We start from the raw sequence: 23016 nt of genomic DNA, 5'->3' as shown, positions 1-23016 counted from the left end.
GTGAGGTGTTGCACCTCGGTAGGGCGGATGTAAGAAGACAATACACTGTTAAGGGCAAGATCCTTAACAGTGTTGCTAAGCAGAGAGATCTTGGGATCCAAGTTCACAGCTCCTTGAAGGTGGCTACACAGGTCGATAAGTTGTTAAGAAGGCTTATGGAATGCTTGCTTTTATTAGTCAAGGCATTGAGTTCAAAGGTCAGGAGGTTATGTTGCAACTTTATAAAACTCTGGTTAGGCCACATCTGGAGTATTGGATCTGTGTGACCTCTAACCTGATGTCATGAACATCAATTTCTCGAACTTCTGGTAATGCCCCGCCGCCCACCTCCTTCACCATTTCCCATCCCTTTTATCCTCTCTCATCTTATCTCCCTGCCTGCCCATCACCTCCCTCTGGTGCTCTTCCCCCCTTTTCTTTCTTCCATGGCCTTCTGTCCTCTTCTACTCCAGCCTTGTATTTATCTCACCTATCAACTCCCCAGCTCTTACTTCACTCTTCCCCCTTCAGGTTTCACCTGTACAGCCGGCCCTCCTTATCTGCAAGGGATTGGTTCCGGGACCCCTCGCGGATACCAAAAAACACGAAGCTCAAGTCCTTCTTCAACCTGTCTAAATGCGGTGGACCTTAGGACCCAGCAGAACCCCGGACCTTACTTAACCTGTCTCAGTGCAGTGGACATTAGGACCCGGCAGCGAAGCTCTGAATCCGCAGTGTTTCTGCTCACGAAAATAATCACGATAGTGATTTAAAATTAAGTGGAAATAATAAAGCAATCGAAAAGAGGTGAAATGCCATCGGTCATTGGAAAAGTGTTAGCCTACAGTCGGTCAACGATCGGAACAATTTTAAAGGATAAAGTGAGAAAATCCCTGCCCCGATTAAAGCTACAATTATTACTAAGCAACGCAATGGTTTAATTATTGGGTTTTGGGTTTTTGATCCTCCACATCAACCCGGCACGGATGGAGAGCGCGCTCGAGAGTGGTCTGTCACTGGATCGAACTCGGGAATTTCCGTTCGCGAGCCCGGCGCAAAAACATACGTTTCTTAAGTGTTTTATATGCATAGAAAGGTAAAGTATATACTATATACTAAGACAAATGTTTGACTAACTGACGCTAAATAATACTGGATGTACCTGTTCCGACTTACTTAGTAAGAGAACTTATGGTTTTGTTTTCGATCCCGATCCACGATAACCTACACACATCCTCCCGTATACTTTAAATCATCTCCAGATTACTTATAATACCTAATACAATATAAATGCCATGTAAAATAGTTGTTATACTACATTGTTTAGGGAATAATGACAAGAAAAAAAAGTCTGTACATGTTCGAACAACAAGTGCTGGAAGAGCACTTCCAGTTTTCTCGGTTCGCGGTTGGTTGAATTCGCACATGCGGAACTTGCGGATAAGGAGGGCCGACTGTATCACTTTGTGTTTCTCTCTGCCCTCCCCACTCTTTTAAATCTTCTCCTCAGCTTTTTTTCTCCAGTCCTGCTGAAGGGTCTCGGCCCAAAACGTTGACTGTACTCTTTTCCATAGATGCTGCCAGGCCTACTGAGTTCCTCCAGCATTTTGTGTGTGTTGTCCAGGGTACCGAATGTTGAGGCATTGGAGAGGGTGCAGAAGAGGCTCACCAGGATGCTGCCTGGTTTAGAGGGCATGTGCTATCACGAGACTCTGGATAAACTTGGGGTGTTTTCTCTGGAGAGTCGGAAGCTAAGGGGAGATCTGATAGAGGTTCACAAGATTATGAAAGGCATAGATACAGTGGACAGAGTATCAATTTCCCAGGGTTAAAATGTCTAAAACGAGAGGGCATGCACTGAAAGTGAAGGGGGTTGGTGCAAGGAGGATGTGAGGGATAAGATTTTTACTCAGGAGTCATAGATGCCTGGAATGCGCTGTCTGGTATGGAGGCAGAGGCAAATGCATTACAAGATTTTCAGAGATGTTTGGATAGGTACATGCATGTAACAAAGTTGGAGGGATTTGGACATGGTGCAGGTAGGAGGGGTTAATGTTTGGGTGTTTTTGATTTGCTTTTTGGCTAGTTTGGTGCAACACTGTGGGCCAAATGGCTTGTTCCCATGCCGTACTCTTCTATATTCTAAGATGTGGCTTTGTGTGGAGCCTGCATTTGGATTATTGTGAGCAATATTACTATGTAAGGAAAGATGTGATGGCCTTGGAGAGTGGCCAGAGATTTCCAAAGTGAAAAGGTTTATATTTGAGCATTTGATATCTCCGCTTCTGTACTCAAAGTGATCACATGAATGGGGGAGGGCTTGCTGGTTATTTGTATAGCACAACATGGTCGGTACAACATTGTGGGCTGGAGGGCCTGTAATGTGCTGTAGATTTCTATGTTCTACATTCTACGTCAGGGTCGATTATTAAGGATGAGGCTTCAGGGTACTTAGAGGCACATGATAAAGTAGGCCAACGTCAGCACAGCATCCTTAGTATTTATGTTTGTATTTGCAGTTTGTTGTCTTCTGAACTTTGGTTGATCTTTCACTGATCCTGTCATAGTTACTATTCATTTTCCTGCGGGCTGAGTATGCTCGCAGGAAAATGAATCTCAGGGTTGCATATGGTAACATGCATGTACTCTGATTTTAAAATTTACTTTTGCTTTACTTTGAAAGCAAAGTAAAGTAGGGGTATCTAGAAACAGTGGGCACAGCCTCAGAATAGAAGGATATCCATTTAGAACAGAGATGAGAAGGAATTCCTCTAGCCAGAGGGTGGTGAATCTGTATAATTCATTGCTATGGAGGCCAAGTCATTGGGTATATTTAAAGCAGAGGTTGATAGGTTCTTGATTAATTAGAACATCAAAGGTCACAGGGAGAAGGCAAGAGAATGGGGTTGAGAGGGAGAATAGATCAGCTCTGATGGAATGGTGGAGCAGACTTGATGGGCCGAGTGGCCTAATTCTGCTCCTATGGCTTCTGGATCCTAATGTATATTTTGTACCCCACTTACAAAGACCTTGTTTATCAATGAAAAGAAATTAGAAATTATACAAAAACAGGTATTGAGTATTGTCAATTTAGCCCTCTGGGTTAAAAATGATCTCCAAGAGCAAGTCAAGCAAGACAATAGCTTAAAATTTAAGGAGTCGTTCCACAGTTGTCTTTTCCATTCAGTTTCCAGTCCAGAACCTCAGAAGCACCTTGGAGTTTGGGTAAGTGTCAGCTGCTGATTTATTTTCCCCTTCTACTTCAGGATCTGAGGCAAATGTAATAAAGGTGGCGAAGTCTTTGCTTCGATTAACGCTGAGCTCCATGGCTCAGTACCTACAACCTGAATGCCTGAAGACATTTGGCTCTTGAGAATGCTAGCATAGTGTATGAGGCTAAACTTACCCAATGAGCTGCTGGTCAACACGGTGATGTGCATAGCTGCTGGACAAGAGTATAACCCTACTGAATTCACTTTCTTTAATCCAGGAAAGGAGCTGCTGTCGAAACGTGCGTTGTTTTCCCTATAAAAAGTAAAAGGAACACCAAATTTTAAGAGAACAGGTCAGCTGACTCATGAGATCTACACTGGAATTTATTCTCTAAATTAGCCTTCCCGATCAACTTCCAATGAAAGGCAGTCAGCAAATAATGAGAAAACAGCAAGTTGCTTGTGCAAGATTCCCCAAGTTGCTTGTGCAAGATTCCAATTTGCCCTGCATTTCTGCCCTGTGGAATCCAGAACAACAGTGAATTCTATCTGTACAAATTTTTCCAAAACCTAAATAGGCATGATCCAGAAATGGTCAAGCAACAGAGCAGTGGAATGCAGGATTTCTCCCAGCATTCTGAAATCTGCTCATGTTAAAATACAAACCTGCTGTATAAATAAAACGTGACTGGAAAATATGACTACAGAATTAAAAACGTTCTTACTCATTGGACAAACTGCAGATAGAGTGTTCATCGTACAGCTCTCCCGGCACCATAACATTTCAAGACCATATGGAAAGGCTGGAGTAGACTATGCAGCTGCTCAAGCCTGATCCACCATTCAGCAATTTCTGGTCAGCTCTGTACCTGATCCATTTCTCCAACGGATTCCACGTGCTGTGATTGCCTTAGAGTCCAATTTCTATAATTTCAGCTTTGAGTGTACTCAACATAGGAGCATCCATATCCCTAAGGTACAGAATGCCTAGATTTACAACCCCTCATAAAGAAATTAATTTTTCTCAGTCCTAAATGACTAGACTCCAGTCCTGAGATTACATGCCCTGGCTTTAGACTCTCTGTCTGACCCTGTTATTCCTTCTCAGAAACCTGTCTCAACAAAACTAACTAAATTCAAATGAAAAGAGGCTAACTTTAACTTAATCTCATGGGCCAAGTCCATCATCTCTGGAATCAAAGTAGTGAATCTATACTACACTAACTGCAAGTCAAAAGTATATTTCTCTGGGTCCAGTGATTTCATGCAGCCCAGTAAATGAATTCCATCAAACTCTTTTACAAAATAAATATATCTTTCTCAGGCCAGAATGGTGCAACTAGTAGAGTGCTCCAAGGATCAATCTTGGACCTCAATTATTTGTTCTTTACATTAGTGATCTGAAGGAGGGAGTGGAACACAAGGTTTTCAGTTTTGCCAATGGGCCTCCAAAAACGTTGGAACAGTTGGATCTGCAACTGGCCATAGGTAAAATTGAGGAGCATGAGAGCACTTGGCAAAAGGAGTTTAATGTGGGAAAGCTTGAGGTCATACGATCTGATGGAGTAATCAGAAGAAAGACCATTATATACTATACTGTGCAAAAGTCTTAGGCACATAAATACAGCTAGGGTGCCTAAGACTCTTGCACAGTACTTGATTTGTCAATGTGGTACGCCACATGAGAGGTGTGGGACAGGTAGAAGAGAAGGAGTGCCAGGGCAAGAAGTAGCGCAGGTACAGACACACCCAACCCTGAGACATCAGGCAAGGCAATTTGATTCCAAACAATTGATTTATTAATCACTATAGAATGTCTCTCTGATGCTTCCACTCCCTCCCCCTCTTCCCAACTATGGTTCCCCTCTCCCTGCCCTCTTTCCACTCTTAGTCCACAAATGAGACCTAGATCAGAATCCAATTGATATATCATCACTCACACGTCATGGAATTTGTTTTTTTTTGCGGCAGCAGTACAGTGCAAAACATAAAATTACTACAGTACTGTGCAAAAGTCTTAGGCACCCTAGCTAGATATATGCGCCTATGGCTTTTGCACAGTACCGTACATGGAGAGGGACTGGAAATGAGCGAAGTACAGAGCGATCTATGCGTTCTATGCATGAATTACAAAAAAATAGCAGACAGGTGTAGCAAGTTCCCAGGAAGGCAAATAGTATTTTAGTCTTTATTGCGAAAGGGTTAGAGTTTAGAAATGGAAAAGTATTGTAACAATTGTAGAGGGTGTTGGTGAGACCACTCTTAAGAGTATAAAAACTGTATTGGTCCCCTTATTTAAAAAGGATTTACTACTGTTGGAAGCAGTCCAAAAAAATTGCTAAGCTCATTCTTAGAATAATAGGGATGTCCTATCATGAGCAGTTAAATTAGATCTGTATTTTTGGATATGATCAATACAAGGTCATAAAAAGGGAAAACAAGGTAAATGTTGAGATGTTTCCAGTAACAAGAATATCTTAAACAGGGGATATAACTTTAATATAAGAGGAAATCATTTAAAACAGAGAGATGTAGGAAATTACTTCTTGCAGAGGGTATGTATCCCTCATATTTTCCAAATCAAAGCTAATTTTTGTTGAATTAAGTCATCCCATAGCCCCATGCCATATTTGGTGGAAAGCACTTAAATTTAAATAGATCTAATTCACGAAAGATAGAAACAAATCTCAATTTGTAGCTGTAGTACCCGAACAATTGGTGACCGAATCTGGAGGACCGCCAACTTCTGCTCTCCTGAAGCATAAACTGTAATTATAGAGAAAAATCAACACATTAAACACAAGAAGGTAACAAGTTCCCCAGTGAGATTTTGCAATTATAAGAGTTTCATTATATATCCTCAAAAGAAATGAACTTGCATTTGTGTCCAAAAAATAAATATCACAGACTGGTCTCTACAAGTAAGAATAAGATACTACATTTTAGCTGCATGTAATTATAGCTACAAAACAACTGTAGTTCTAATGAACATCTTTGAAAGTCATACAAAAGAAAATGTTAATGAATACCACACAAAGAGAGTGTGGAAGAAAAACATGCATTTACGCACGTCTTAGAAACAGGAGCTGCTCATCTAACCACTTCACCAGCTAGTTAGAACATGTCTAATAGTATACATTAGCCATTATCTAACAAACATCTCAAGCTCAGCCCTGAAATTCCTAAATTAACTAGCCTCAATTAAACATGGCATGAACAGCATGGGCTGAATGGCCTTCTTCTGTACTATTCTATAAGCAGAGAGAAAAAATAAAATCCTATGTGAAGCAGCCTGCTGTCTTTACCTATGAATCACATGTTCACAGTTTATGGTTATGTCCACTTGCTCTGGATTTCCCTTACCAGAGGAAAGAGTTTTTCCCTAACCTATTGCCTACTTTAACCTTTTCTCTAACCTATTGCCCAGGAGGGGAAGAGAAGTTGGCGGCGCAATGCAGCGCGCGCGGCCGCTCCGAAATGATACCGTATTTGTAAGTAGGTACCGTGCACAATCCTGATTTGATGGAGACAGACGTGAGAAGCACGGAGGAACATCTGGAGAAACTTCTGAAGTGCCTGCTTCGCTGCCACTGCTACTGTGCGATCGAGAATCTCCGGAGGGGAAGGCCCCAAATCCTCAGCTTTGCCTATTGCCAGGGCTGGGGTCAAAGCGCTCGGCAGAAATGGTGCTTGGTATCAGAGGCTCGAAGTTTTCGGACAGACTCAAGAGTTGGCTGTGGTCGGGTGCTTCCAGGGTGCTGCATCGGCAAGTTTGCAGTGCTGGAAGCTCATGGCAGGGAGAGTTTTTCTTCCTTCTACCGTCTGCGTGAGATGATGGGACTTTCGAGAGACTTCAAGACTTTTTTTTACCGTGCCCATGGTCTGTTCTTCAACAAATTACAGTATTGCTTTGTACTGTTGTAACTATATGTTATAATTATGTGGTTTTTGTCAGTTTTGCAGTCTTGGTTTGTCTTGTGTTTCTGTGATATCATTCTGGAGGAACATTGTATCATTTCTTAATGCATGCATTACTAAATGACAATAAAAGAGGACTGCGTGTCCTCATAATCTAATCTAATCTAATCATCCAAAATTCAATTAGATTACATTTTAGCTGCTTATACTTCCCCGATCTTGACAACCTATTTTCAGTTTAGTCATAAGACTAGAAGATCTAGGAGCAGAAGTAGGCCATTTGGCCCATCATGTCTGCTCCACCACTGGATCGTGGCTGACTTATTTTCCCTCTCCACCCCATTCTCCTGCTTTCTCCCTGTAACGTTTGACACCCTTACTAATCAGGAATCAATCAACCTTTATTTTAAATACATCCAATGTCTTAGCCTCCACAGCTATCTGTGGCAATGAATTCCACAGATTCACCTCCCTCTGGCTAAAGGAATTCCTCCTCATCTCTGATCTAGATTCTATTTTGAGGTTTGTCCTATGATCATAGACCCTCCCTCTACTGAAAAATCCACTCCATCTAGGCTTTTCAATATTCGTCAGGAATTCATTCCCAAATGAAGTTGATACCTGATTATTCTTCTTTATAAATAGATAACATTCAAGAATCAAGTATCATCAGTATCATTCCTGTCGAGTTTATTATCATGTGCACAAATACAGTGAGGTACAGATACAGTGCAAAACTTGCATGCAGTAACATCAAAGGTTTCCGTACCAAATATCCTCTAAGAAAATGTGCCCAGAATAAAAACTCTAGACGTGGGCTTTACAGAGCTTTCTACAACTCCCATAGAATTTTTAAGTGACTTCTATACAAGTCCGTAAATCTCTGCTTCTCTTTGGTTCCATATTTCTTGCCATTGAGAAATATTCTGATCCTCACATTCAACCAATAAGAACCAATGAAGCAAAAGATGACCTCACACTACCTGACACTGAACTTTTAGAGTCATTCAGCACAGTAACAGGTCCTTCAGCCTAAATGGACCTCAATCCCAGTTCATTACTTACAGATCATTCACCAACACCCGCAACTTCTCCTTGTTTTCATCAACACTTGCTAACTGTCCATTAAATTCTTCTGGTCTAATCATTGTTGGTTTAGATGCATGCAATGCTGTGTACCATTTTAGTCCTAAAACCAGCATTAACACAAATGATTAATCTATTTTAGTGACATTGGTTGAGGAATGATAGATAGAAAAGTGACCATGAGCCTTTGATAGAGGATGACACTAGACCATTATATCAATCCAAAAGAGAAGCCAGGGCTCATTTTAACACCTCATCTAAACTCCAACAACATCTGTGATTCTTTAAGTTTTTGTTAATATTGGCAAATATTTAGTAGATATATTTTGAAGGAAGTATTACGTTTACTGTTACTAATAAATAGTTGTGCACGAGTTTACTTTTATTTACACAGCATAGTTATGGAGTACTGTGTATGTGTATTGCCTTGGTTGAAACCGACCGTGAAATAATCAACAGTATTAGTATATACAGCCGTGCAACAATACTGTACTTAACTTTCTGCAATTTCCCAAGTAAGATCTCATTAAAAACCTTGAAGAAAGCTTCTGTCTTGGGTGATTTTTGAGAAGGCATTTAACTCGCTACATAGCTTTGTACATACGCACTGCAAGGGCAGAAGACACAGTGAATAATTTGCCCAAATGTTGATTTTCCCTTTGATAATTTAGAAACATCACCATCATCTGGGACTTCCTGTTTCCAAAGAAACATTACTCAAAATTTTCATTCATAAGTTTCCTGGAGATACTCTTCCTTGCTTTTTTTTTAATGCAGAAAGTGATGCCACTTACCCTCAGAGCTGGTGCACATTTCTGAGGAATTTTCCATTGTTGTTGCATATGGATTGTTTCCCACCACTGGAACAAGGCAATCAGTATGAATATAACCAACCCGTGGCAGGTTGAGTGTAGATATTATCAGATCTACTGCTAACTGGCCAACATTGCCGACAGAAACAACTGGCTGCAACATAAAACAATGTTAATTAAAGATGGTTAAAAGTACAAATTATAAAACATTACTGCCTTAGAAATAAATTCTAACTATTCAACCCTCCTCCTCGCTATAAAGCAGACAATATTACAGTCATCATGAAATATCAGACCATAAGACATAGGAGCAGAATTAGGCCATTTGGCTCAACGAGTCTGCTCCGCCATTCAATCATGGCTGATCCCTTTTTCCCCTCCTCAACCCACTCCCCAGCCTTCTCCCGGTAACCTTCCATGCCATTTCCAATCAAGAAACTATCAAGCTCTACCTTAAATACACCCAGTGACCTGACCTTCACGGCTGTCTGTGGTAATAAGTTCCACAAATTCACCACCCTCTGGCTAAGGAAATTTCTCTGCATCTGTTATAAATGGACACCCCTCTATCCTGAGGCTCTTCCCTCTTGTTCTAGACTTCCTCACCATGGGAAACATCCTTTCCACATCTACTCTATCTAGGTCTTTCAACATTTGAAAGGTTTCAATGAGATTCCCCCCTCATACTTCTAAATTCCAGCAAGTACAGACCCAGAGCCATCAAAGGTTCCTTGTGAAACACTCTGGTTTCCTTGTCTGCGTAAGTCCAGGGAAGACAACCTCCGGCCCCACCAAACGACCGACTAGGTGTGAGCCACGGTGGCAGGGCCTCTGGCACTAAGTCTGACTCTGTGGTGCAGAAGGGTGGGACGGAGAAGAGGAGAGCTGTCATCATTGTAGGTTCTATAGTCAGGGAGCAGACAGGAGATTTTGTGGACGTGAGAAGGACACCCGCATGGTTTGTTGCCTCCCGGGTGCCAGGGTCCGGGATATCTCTGACCGGGTGCATGACATCCTGGCTCGAGGGAAAGCAACCAGAAGTCGTGATGCATGTTGGGACCAACGACACAGGCAGGAAGAAGGATGAGGTCCTGAAGTGTGAGTTTCGGGAACTAGGCAGAAGGCTGAAGAACAGGACCTCAAGGGTGGCATTCTCAGGATTGCTGCCAGTGCTAAGTGACAATGATGGTAAGAATTGGAGGAGATAGCAGTTGAATGTGTGGCTGAGGAGTTGGTGCAGGGGCAGGGTTTTAGATTTTTGGATCATTGGGATCTCTTCTGGGGAAGGTGGGACCTGTACAGATTGGATGGGTTGCACCTGAACTCGAAGGGGAGCAATATCCTTGGAGGTAGGTTTGCTAGCATAGTTTGGGAGGGTTTAAACTAATTTGTAAGGTGGATGGGACCTGGAGCAATAGAGCAGTGAAAGAAGTGCATGGAGTAAAGCCAGATCTAACATATAGAGAGGCTTTGAGGAAAGAGAAGCAGAATAAAGGGTGTAAAGGTAGTAAGGTAGAAGGGCTAAAGTGTGTGTACCTCAATGCAAGAAGCATCAGGAACAAAGGTGATGAACTGAGAGCTTGGATACATACATGGAATTATGATGTAGTGGCCATTACAGAGACTTGGCTGGCACCAGGGCAGGAATGGATTTTCAATATTCCTGGATTTCAGTGCTTTAAAAGGAATGGGGGGGGGGAAGGGGAGGAGGGGTGGCATTACTGGTCAGGGATAGTATTACAGCTACAGAAAGGGTGGGTAATGTAGCAGGATCCTCTTTTGAGTCAGTATGGGTGGAAGTCAGGAACAGGAAGGGAGCAGTTACTCTATTGGGGGTATTCTATAGGCCCCCCCCCCGGTAGCAGCAGAGATACAGAGGAGCAGATTGGAGGCAGATTTTGGAAAGGTGAAAAAATAACAGGGTTGTTATCATGGGTGACTTTAACTTTCCTAATACAGGTGTCCCTCGCTTTTCGAACGTTCGCTTTATGAAACTGTTACGAAAGACCTACATTAGTTACCTGTTTTCGCTAACAGAAGGTGTTTTCACTGTTACGAAAAAAATCAGCGTGCGCCCCGAGCAGCCACTCACGGATTCGGAACTGCATTCTCGCCAGCATTGCTTAAACATGTGCCTGTGAGCAGCCGTTAGCAAGGTGAGTTCTAAGGTATCGGAAAAGCCTGAAAAGCTCGTAAGGGTGTTACACTTAGTGTAAAACTAGACATAATTAAGAGTTTCGATCGTGGTGAAAGAAGATAAAGGTGGGAAGATGTGCCTGGAGGCTGTGGAAATGAACGAGGTCCTCAATGAATACATCTCTTCGGTATTCACCAATGAGAGGGAACTTGATGACGATGAAGACAATATGAGTGAGGTTGATGTTCTGGAGCATGTTGATATTAAGGGAGAGGAGGTGTTGGAGTTGTTAAAATACATTAGGACAGATAAGTCCCTGGGGCCTGACAGAATATTCCCCAGGCTGCTCCACGAGACAAGGGAAGAGATTGCTGAGCCTCTGGCTAGGATCTTTATGTCCCCGTTGTCCACGGGAATGGTACCGGAGGATTAGCGGGAGGCAAATGTTGTCCCCTTGTTCAAAAAACGTAGTAGGGATAGTCCAGGTAATTATAGACCATGAGCCTTACGTCTGTGGTGGGAAAGCTGTTGGAAAAGATTCTTAGAGATAGGATCTATGGGTATTTAGAGAATCATGGTCTGATCAGGGACAGTCAGCATGGCTTCGTGAAGGGCAGATCGTGTCTAACAAGCCTGATAGAGTTCTTTGAGGAGGTGACCAGGCACATAGATGAGGGTAGTGCAGTGGAAGTGATCCATATGGATTTTAGTAAGGCATTTGACAAGGTTCCACACGGTAGGTTTATTCAGAAAGTCAGAAGGCATGGGATCCAGGGAAGTTTGGCCAGGTGGATTCAGAATTGGCTTGCCTGTAGAAGGCAGAGGGTCGTGGTGGAGGGACTGCATTCGGATTGGAGGATTGTGACTAGTGGTGTCCCACAAGGATCTCTACTTTTCGTGATTTTTATTAAGGAACTGGGTGTGGGGATAGAAGGGTGGGTTGGCAAGTTTGCAGACAACACAAAGGTTAGTGGTGTTGTAGATAGTGTAGGGGATTGTCAAAGATTGCAGAGAGACATTGATGGGATGCAGAAGTGGGCTGAGAAGTGGCAGATGGAGTTCAACCTGGAGAAGTCTGAGGTGGTACTTTGGAAGGACAAACCCCAAGGCAGAGTACAAAGTAAATGGCAGGATACTTGGTAGTGTGGAGGAGCAGAGGGATCTCGGGGTACATGTCCACAGATCCCTGAAAGTTGCCTCACAGGTGGATAGGGTAGTTAAGAAACCTCATGGGGTGTTAGCTTTCATAAGTCAAGGGATAGAGTTTAAGAGTCGCGATGTAATGGTGCAGCTCTATAAAACTCTGGTTAGGCCACACTTGGAGTACTGTGTCCAGTACTAGTCGCCTCACTATAGGAAGGATGTGGAAGCATTGGAAAGGGTACAGAGGAGATTTACCAGGATGCTGCCTGGTTTAGAGAGTATGCATTATGATCAGAGATTAAGGGAGCCAGGGCTTTACTCTTTGGAGAGAAGGAGGATCAGAGGAGACATGATACAGGTGTACAAGATAATAAGAGGAATAGATAGAGTGGATAGCCAGCACTTCTTCCCCAGGGCACCACTGCTCAATACAAGAGGACATGGATTTAAGGTAAGGGGTGGAAAGTTCAAGGGGGATATCAGAGGAAGGTTTTTTACTCAGAGACTGGTTGGTGCGTGGAGTGCACTACCTGAATCAGTGGTGGAGGCAGATACACTCGTGAAGTTGAAGAGAGTACTAGACAGGTATATGGAGGAATTTAAGGTGGGGGGGTTATATGGGAGGCAGGGTTTGAGGGTCGGCACAACATTGTGGGCCGAAGGGCCTGTACTGTGCTGTACTATTCTATGAAATTCTATGAAGTAAGGACAAAGTGAGTTTGGCTTGTGGAAGTTTACTAAGCTGATGTTGAAAAGGTTTTGGCATCCCATGACCAAGAACTGATAGATGAAGAGCTGATGCAATTGGAAGAGGAAAGGATAACAATCGAAACCGAATGCAGTAGCGAACGCACCGAAAGTGAAGTCGTCCAGGAACTGAATGTGAAGCAACTGCGTGAGATTTTTGCTGCAATGATAAAGTACGACTTTAATTTTGAAAGGGTACGTCGGTTTAGGGCATATTTGCAAGATGGTTTGAGTGCTTACAAAGAACTGTATGATAGAAAAATGCGCGAGGCTAAGCAGTCAAGCAAGCCTTCCACATCAGCCACAGCAGACGACGAACCTTGACCCTTGACATTGAGGCAGGCAGACATAGAAGAATTTGACCTGCCTGCCCTGATTGAAGAGATGACACCCCAGTGTCCCACCACCCCAATCACCAGGCCGCGGACCGATATATCTGGGCCGACATTTACGTGCCAGGCGGCACCTAATTAATTAGCTTGTTTATTTCGGCTTTTTTCTTAAAGATGTGTTGGGTGCGTCCTGGCTACTGCTGTACCCCTGCATGCTTCGCGGATTGGTATCGGTCGGCGGCCTGGAGGGTGGGGGCCACTGCACTACCCCAACCTCCGACGACTCAGCCTAACACACCATCATCAGTGTGCTCGGCGCTGTCTTCCTGATTCCAGTAAGTGATACTACACTGTACATACATTATTTCTACTTTATATAGGCTGTGTATTTTTATGCGTTATTTGGTATGATTTGGCAGCTTCATAGCTTAAAGGTTACCGGAGAGAGTGTTTCTGCCGAGAGCACTTGCGTGAGATTTTCGCTACGCAGAACAGTGCAGCAATGATTGTAGAGAAATATTTCTACTTTATATAGGCTGTGAATTTATCATATCATTCCTGCTTTTACTATATGTTACTGTTATTTTAGGTTTTATGTGTTATTTGGCATGATTTGGTAGGTTATTTTTGGGTTTGCGAATGCTCACAAATTTTTCCCATATAAATAAATGGTAATTGCTTCTTCGCTTTACGACATTCTGGCTTACAAACTGTTACATAGGAACACTCTACCTTCGGATGGCAGGGGAAGCCTGTATTGATTGGCACCTCATTAGTTCCAAGGGTTTCGACGGGGCAGAATTTGTTAAGTGTGTCCAGGACGGATTCCTGTCACAGTATGTTGACAGGCCGACTGGGGGAATGCCATACTAGATCTAGTATTAGGTAATGAACTGGGTCAGGTCACAGATCTCTCAGTGGGTGAGCATCTGGGGGACAGTGACCACAGCTCCCAGGCCTTTAGCATTATCATGGAAAAGGACAGAATCAGAGAGGACAGGAAAATTTTTAATTGGGGAACGGCAAATTATGAGGCTATAAGGCTAGAACTTGCGGGTGTGAATTGGGATGATGTTTTTGCAGGGAAATGTACTATGGACATGTGGTCGATGTTTAGAGATCTCTTGCAGGATGTTAGGGATAAATTTGTCCCGGTGAGGAAGATAAAGAATGGTAGGGTGAAGGAACCATGGGTGACAAGAGAGGTGGAAAATCTAGTCAGGTGGAAGAAGGCAGCATACATGAGGTTTAGGAAGCAAGGATCAGAAGGGTCTACTGAAGAATATAGAGAAGCAAGAAAGGAGCTTAAGAAGGGGCTGAGAAGAGCAAGAAGGGGGCATGAAAAGGCCTTGGCAAGTAGGGTAAAGGAAAACCCCAAGGCATTCTTCAATTATGTGAAGAACAAAAGGATGACAGGAGTGAAGGTAGGACCGATTAGAGATAAAGGTGGGATGATGTGCCTGGAGGCTGTGGAAGCGAGCGAGGTCCTCAATGAATACTTCTCTTCAGTATTCACCAATGAGAGGGAACTTGATGACAGTGAGGACAATATGAGTGAGGTTGATGTTCTGGAGCATGTTGATATTATGGGAGAGGAGGTGTTGGAGTTGTTAAAATACAATAGAATAGGTAAGTCCCCGGGGCCTGACGGAATATTCCCCAGGCTGCTCCACGAGGCAAGGGAAGAGATTGCTGAGCCTCTGGCTAGGATCTTTATGTCCTCGTTGTCCACGGGAATGGTACCGGAGGATTGGAGGGAGGCGAATGTTGTCGCCTTGTTCAAAAAAGGTAATAGGGATAGTCCGAGTAATTATAGACCATGAGCCTTACGTCTGTGGTGGGAAAGCTGTTGGAAAACATTCTTAGAGATAGGATCTATGGGCATTCAGAGAATCATGGTCTGATCAGGGACAGTCAGCATGGCTTTGTGAAGGGCAGATCGTGTCTAACAAGCCTGATAGAGTTCTTTGAGGAGGTGACCAGGCATATAGATGAGGATAGTGCAGTGGATGTGATCTACATGGATTTTAGTAAGGCATTTGACAAGGTTCCACACGGTAGGCTTATTCAGAAAGTCAGAAGGTACGGGATCCAGGGAAGTTTAACCAGGTGGATTCAGAATTGGCTTGCCTGTAGAAGGCAGAGGGTCGTGGTGGAGGGAGTACATTCAGATTGGAGGGTTGTGACTAGTGGTGTCCCACAAGGATCTCTACTTTTCGTGATTTTTATTAACGACCTGGATGTGGGGGTAGAAGGGTGGGTTGGCAAGTTTGCAGACGACACAAAGGTTGGTGGTGTTATAGATAGTGTAGAGGATTGTCGAAGATTGCAGAGAGACATTGATAAGATGCTTAAGTGGGCTAAGTGGCAGATGGAGCTCAACCCGGAGAAGTATGAGGTGGTACACTTTGGAAGGACAAACTCCAAGGCAGGGTACAAAGTAAATGGCAGGATACTTGGTAGTGTGGAAGAACAGAGGGATCTGGAGGTACATGTCCACAGATCCCTGAAAGCTGCCTCACAGGTAGATAAGGTAGTTAAGAAAGCTTATGAGGTGTTAGCTTTCATAAGTCGAGGGATAGAGTTTAAGAGTCGCGAGGTAATGATGCAGCTCTATAAAACTCTGGTTAGGCCACACTTGGAGTACTGTGTCCAGTTCTGGTCACCTCACTATTGGAAGGATGTGGAAGCATTGGAAAGGGTACAGAGGAGATTTACCAGGATGCTGCCTGGTTTAGAGAGTATGCATTATGATCAGAGATTAAGGGAGCCAGGGCTTTACTCTTTGGAGAGGAGGAGGATGAGAGGAGACATGATAGAGGTATACAAGATAATAAGAGGAATAGATAGAGTGGATAGCCAGCACCTCTTCCCCAGGGCACCACTGCTCAATACAAGAGGATATGGCTTTAAGGTAAGGGGTGGGAAGTTCAAGGGGGATATTAGAGGAAGGATTTTTACTCAGAGAGTGGTTGGTGCGTGGAATGCACTGCCTGAGTCAGTGGTGGAGGCAGATACACTCGTGAAGTTTAAGAGACTACTAGACAGGTATATGGAGGAATTTAAGGTGGGGGGTTATATGGGTGGAAGGGTTTGAGGGTCAGCACAACATTGTAGCCCGAAGGACCTATAATGTGCTGTAGTATTCTATGTTCAAACCTGTGAGACTGAGGTCTGAGCCCACCCAAAAACCCTGTTTGTGTGGATGCTGTGTAATTCGTTACTCTGTTACAAATGAGTGCCACAAAATGACAGACAGTACATCGCACACAATTAAATGATTTAGCTTTATAATTCTTAATTTGATGAAAGGAGAAAGAAAGAACAAAAAAAAGGGCCTATTTTAATTAAACAGACTAACGTGCACCAGTTAGAGCTCACGGTTTCCCTGTCGCTGATCCTTTGTTGAATCACAGCTCTGCTCCGGGTCAAATCCTGCAACCTCTTCTCTCCTCATCTCTCACTAACAAAAGCCCCAAGCCCAATCTTAGTGTCCCTCACCAGAGAAACCTCCCCTTAATCTGACCATCCTAACTGGATGGCACAAAATTCTCCTATCTCTTATCTTCAACAGTAACCCAAACATAAGCGGAAAGCAAGCAGCTCACACAGAACAGCACAAAATGAAATACAGAACAGCATAACAGCAAAAAATATGAACCAGGGTATTACACTCACATGATAACTCTTTCATTCCTGGAATCATCCTTGTGAAACTCCTTTGAACCCTCTCCAATGCCAGCACATCTTTTCTTAGATGAGGAGCCCCAAACTGTTCACAATTCTCAAGGTGAGGCCTTACCAGTGCCTTATAAAGCCTCAGCATCACATCCTTGCTCTTGTATTCTAGACCTCTTTAAATGAATGCTAACATTGCATTTGCCTTCCTCACCACCAGTTCTAACTGCAAGTTAACCTTTAGGGTAGTGGTCACCAACCTTTTTAAGCCAAAGCTCCCCTACCTCGACCTCAGTGAAAGGCAAGACCTACCTACTAAATCGTTTAGAGAAAAAACAGATCAGATTGTACTTCCAATTTGAGGCCTTTTATTTGGGTGAATTGTATTTGAATTACACAAGATACTTTTGTCAAACTTTCAAATTAATTCAAACACTGTAACTAGCATATCAAACAGGCCATAGCTGTCTTTCTTTAAGAATCTTACAATACTTCACACCTTTAATTCTAAGTTTCATTATTTAATTTTATTTCAAGACAAAAAATAAATGAATAAAAATTGACTGTTGCACTCAGTATGATGACTGGGGCTGAACACTTTCTGCAAGTTCCCTGAAATTTGGCTCATAAGTACTGACAGCCAGTCTGAGACAGTCTGAGAGGTGTAGGGTTGCCAACTGTCCCGTATTTCGCCCACTAAGGTAGAGTGTTCCTATGAAACCTTTCGTGCCGAAATGGTTTACGCCGAAGAAGCAATTATCATCAATTTATATGGAAAAAAATTTTGAGTGTTCCCAGACCCAAAAAAATAACCTACCAAATCATACCAAACAACACATAAAACCTAAAATAACACTAATATATATTAAAAGCAGGAATGAGATGATATATACACAGCCTATATAAAGTAGAAATAATGAAGATTAAACCAAAACAGATTTGTGGGGTAAAAAAAAATCGGTACGCACATGCGCACACAGGTGCCTGCGCAAGACTTCATGGTCATGGTAGCCTTTCTCGGGGTAAACACAAATGTCCCGGGATTTGACTGCTACTTCTGTCCCTTATTTGGGAGTGAGAAAGTTGGCAACCCTAGTGAGGTGTCTGTCAGTAAGTCAGCTCCTGTACTTAGATTTAATAATTTTCATCTGTGAAAATGCAATTTCACACAGATAAGTTGACCCGAAGTAGGCACTGACTTTTAGTGCTATAAAACCAACGTGCACACCGCGCATTGCTGGGGCCCCATCGGTAGTAATTGCCACCAGTTTATGAATGAATGGGGATGTCATTTTCACAGACATATTTTTTTAAACTCATTGTAAATATCCTCATCTCTCATTCTTTCCTTTAATTGCAAAAGAGTGAGGAAGTCCTCTTTTGTTGTAAAATCCTGGAAAGCCATTCTGACAAATACAACAAGCTGAGCTGTTTGCATTACATCCAGGGATTCATCGAACTGTAGTGAAAAATATTCACGTCCTCGGACAGTGACTCTACTCTCCTTGTCACTGTTGCAGAGCCAAGCGGTATATTATGTATTGCAGTTGTGATGCTGTTTTTGTTTGTAAAGTAATTAAAAACAGTCTCTGCGGTAATGACCATTGCTTCCTTGAATAAATCGCCATCTGTAAAAGGCTTCTTGTGTTTAGCCAAAAGGTGACTTACACGAAATGATGCTTCAACAGCAGCCTTATTTTGAGCAGCATGTTTTGTGCAAAACGATTGCTGGACCTTCAACCCCGATTTCAGCTCAACTTTCCAGGTACGAATTGCGCTCTTTGGGGGGGGGGGGAGGTGTCTTTAAATTCCTGGTGGTTGGTGTTGTGGTGCTGCTCCAGATTCCCCTTTTAGTCAGTGCTTGTGTTTGGTGGCACAACATACATACACACTTGTCTTTCACCAAGGTAAACAGAAATTCCTCTTCCCATTCTGGATGGAATTTGTATGTTTTTGCCTTCTTTTGTGGAGCCTCCACTATGCTATCAGGGTATCACGAGCGATTGCCGATTGCGTCGCCTCTGATCTGGGCCGACATTTACATGCCAGGCAGCACCTAATTAATTAGCTGGTTTATTTCGGCTTTTTTTCTTAAAGATGTGCTGTGTGCATCCTGACTACCGCTGCACCACTGCATGCTTTGCGGCCCGGAGGTTGGGGACGCTGCCGTATATCGACGTTTGCAACAGTCCGTACTCTCATCTAACCTGATTGGTCACTTTGATGCAGCACAGGCTACGCTGAAAATGCGATGCATGGCAGCTTTTTAGCGAAAATATTGCTATATTACCAATATCCTAATTAGCATTACTTTTATAATGCTCACATTACAATAGTACTTGTGTATTTATTTTTGGTTTTTTCTTTGGGATCTACTGGGGAAGTCTCAACGATTGCGATCGACGGGTTGGTGACCCCTACTTTAGGGTGTTCTGCACAAGGACTACCAAGTCCCTTTGCATCTCAAATCTTTGGATTTTCTCCCCATTTAGAAAATAGTCTGCACATTTATTTCTACTACCAAAGTGCATGACCATGCATTTTCCAACATTGTATTTCATTTGGCATTTCCTTGCCCATTCTCCTAATCTGTCTATAAGTCCTTCTGCAGCCTACCTGTTTCCTCAACACGACCTGCCCTTCCACCAATCTCATATTATCTGCTCTAGGACAGGTGATTCACCCAGACCAAACCTGTGCTGTACCGGGCAAGAAGATCTCAGACAGCCTCGCGCTGCTGAGGGACACCATCGCCTACGTGCAGGACAGGGGGGTGGACGCCTGCCTGGTCAGCTTGGACCAGGAGAAAGCCTTCGACAGGATATCGCACACGTACATGGCGGACGTGCTCTCCAAAATGGGATTTGGGGAGGGAATCCGGAATTGGATTAGACTGCTCTACACAGACATCCGTAGTGCAGTCCAGGTCAACGGGTGGGAAACAGACAGCTTCCCCATCAGGTCTGGAGTCAGGCAGGGCTGTCCCCTCTCCCCTGTCTTGTCTGTCTGCTACATAGAACCCTTTGCGGAAGCCATCAGGAGGGATGAGGGCATAAGAGGGGTGACGCTGCCAGGCAGTGGAGGGACCCAAGTGAAAACCTCCCTGTACATGGACGACGTCACCGTCTTCTGCTCTGATGCAAGGTCAATTCGCAGGTTGATTGGCACCTGCGAACAGTTCGAGCTAGCGTCGGGGGCCAGGGTCAACCGCACGAAGAGCGAAGCCATGCTCTTTGGCAACTGGCCCGACCGATCCAGCATCCCCTTCACCATCAGGTCTGACCACGTGAGGGTGTTGGGGATCTGGTTCGGAGGGGCTGAGGCATGCAACAAGAACTGGCAGGAGCGGACTGCCAAGGTGAAACAGAAACTGGGACTGTGGGGAGGGCGCTCCCTGTCGATAACGGGCAAGAACCTGGTCATCAGGTGTGAGGTGCTCTCAAGGCTGCTGTACTTGGCGCAGGTCTGGCCCGTCCCCCGCTCCTATAGCTCGGAAATCACCCGGGCTGTCTTCAGATTCGTCTGGGGATCCAAGATGGAGCGGGTGAGACAGACCGTCATGCTCAAGTCCCTCGACAACGGGGGCAAGAACGTCCCCAATGTCGCCCTCACCCTGATGGTCAGCTTCATGTGTGGCTGCATCAGGTTGTGTGTAGAACCCAGGTATGTGGGCACCAAGTACCACTATGTGCCCAGGTTCTACCTGTCGCCCTGGCTACGAAGGATGGGTCTGGCCCCACTCCCGCACAACGCCCCAGTCAGCTGGTCGTTGCCGGCATACCTGTCCTACGTAGCAAAGTTCTTCCAGGAGAACGCCTTTGACCACAGGGCCATCAGGCAGTGGTCGGCACGTAGTGTCCTGCAGGTACTGCAGGAGAAGGACGTGATGGACACAGTGGGGTGGTTCCCTGAGCAGACTGTCCAGTTCATCTGGCAAAATGCCTCATTGCCAGATCTCACCAACAGGCACCAAGACCTCGCCTGGCTGGCGGTGAGAGGGGCCCTCCCAGTCAGAGCCCCCCTGTACGCCCGGAACGTCGACTCCGCACCCCACTGCCCACGGGAGGACTGCAGTGAGGAGGAGTCTGTGACCCACCTCTTTGCACACTGCCAGTTCGCAAAGAGGGTGTGGAGGAGGATGGACGGGCTAGTGTCACGTTTTATCCCCAGCAGCTGCGTAACAGAGGACTCTCTGATCTACGGGCTGTTCCTGGGAACGCACACGGAGACCAACATCCGGTGCTGCTGGCAGATCATCAACTCGGTGAAGGACACTCTTTGGTCGGCCCGAAACTTGATGATGTACCAGCACATGGAGATGTCCGTGGGAGAATGCTACCGACTGGCACATTCTCGGTTGCAGGAGTACGTGCTGAGGGACGCACTGAAACTCGGTGCAGTCACCGCAAGGGCCCGGTGGGGAAGGCCCACAGTATAGGTTTCTCCACCCGTGGGAGTGGGAGGGGTCGGTGGGCGGGGAGGATACCCCTCAACAATGATTTGGTAAGCTGAACTACTGGAGTGCCACGTGGGTGGCTATAAATACGGATATGTACTGACTATAATGGAAACGTATGTAAAGGATGAAAAGTTATTGAATGGTTTATTGTATATATTTATTTTTGAATAAAGTATATTTAGAAATTAAAAAAAATTTCTACTACCAAAGTGCATGACCATGCATTTTCCAACATTGTATTTCATTTGCCATTTCCTTGCCCATTCTCCTAATCTGTCTATAAGTCCTTCTGCAGCCTACCTGTTTCCTCAACACGACCTGACCTTCCACCAATCTCATATTATCTGCAAACTTGGCAACAAAGACATCTATTCCATCATCTAAATCAACGATATGTAGCACACATAGAAGCGGTCCCAACACTGACCCTGCCAAAACACCATTAGTTACTGGCAGCCAACCGAAAAGGATCCTTTTATTGAGACATAAGACCATAAGACAAAGGAGCAGAAGTAGGCCATTCGGCCCATCGAGTCTGCTCCGCCATTTTATCATGAGCTGATCCATTTTATCCTATTTAGTCCCACTGCCCCGCCTTCTCACCATAACCTTTGATGCCCTGGCTACTCAGATACCTATCAATCTCTGCCTTAAAGACACCCAATGACTTGGCCTCCACTGCTGCCTGTGGCAACAAATTCCATAGATTCACCACCCTCTGACTAAAAAATTTTTTCCCCATTTCTGTTCTGAAAGGGCGCCCTTCAATCCTGAAGTCATGCCCTCTCATACTAGACTCCCCCATCATGGGAAACAACTTTGCCACATCCACTCTGTCCATGCCTTTTAACATTCAAAATGTTTCCATGCGGTCTCCCCTCATTCTTCTAAACTCCAAGGAATACAGTCCAAAAGCGGACAAACGTTCCTCATATGTTAACCCTCTCATTCCCGGAATCATTCTAGTGAATCTTCTCTGTACCCTCTCCAACGTCAGCACATCCTTTCTTAAGGAGACCAAAACTGCCCACAGTACTCCAAGTGAGGTCTCACCAGCGCCTTATAAAGCCTCAACATCACATCCCTGCTCCTATACTCTATTCCCCTAGAAATGAATGCCAACATTGCATTCGCCTTCTTCACTACCGACTCAACCTGGAGGTTAACTTTAAGGGAATCCTGTACGAGGACTCCCAAGTCCCATTGCATCTCAGAACTTTGAATTCTTTCCCCATTTAAATAATAGTCTGCCCGTTTATTTTTTCTGCCAAAGTGCATAACCATACACTTTCCAACATTGTACTTCATTTGCCACTTCTCTGCCCATTCTTCCAATCTATCCAAGTCTCTCTGCAGACTCTCTGTTTCCTCAGCACTACCGGCCCCTCCATCTATCTTCGTATTGTCAGCAAACTTAGCCACAAAGCCCTCTATTCCATAATCCAAATCGTTGATGTACAATGTAAAAAGAAGCGGCCCCAACACTGATCCCTGTGGAACACAACTGGTAACC

General features: G+C 44.3%; 1 protein-coding gene across 1 annotated transcript in view; it reads right to left on the bottom strand.

The window, feature by feature from the left end:
* Positions 1 to 23016, bottom strand: part of psmg2 (proteasome (prosome, macropain) assembly chaperone 2) — a 64873-nt gene that overhangs the window by 27375 nt on the left and 14482 nt on the right. The window contains exons 2-4 of the mRNA XM_063059621.1: positions 8990 to 9161; positions 5899 to 5957; positions 3386 to 3504 (exon numbers count right to left, since the gene is read on the bottom strand). Of these exons, the coding sequence (XP_062915691.1) occupies positions 3386 to 3504; positions 5899 to 5957; positions 8990 to 9161 (350 nt within the window). The remainder of the gene's footprint in view (positions 1 to 3385; positions 3505 to 5898; positions 5958 to 8989; positions 9162 to 23016) is intronic.

Source organism: Mobula hypostoma, chromosome 1 (assembly GCF_963921235.1).
Source record: "Mobula hypostoma chromosome 1, sMobHyp1.1, whole genome shotgun sequence".
NCBI lineage: Eukaryota > Metazoa > Chordata > Chondrichthyes > Myliobatiformes > Myliobatidae > Mobula > Mobula hypostoma.
This window is presented reverse-complemented; position numbering and strand designations above follow the sequence as displayed.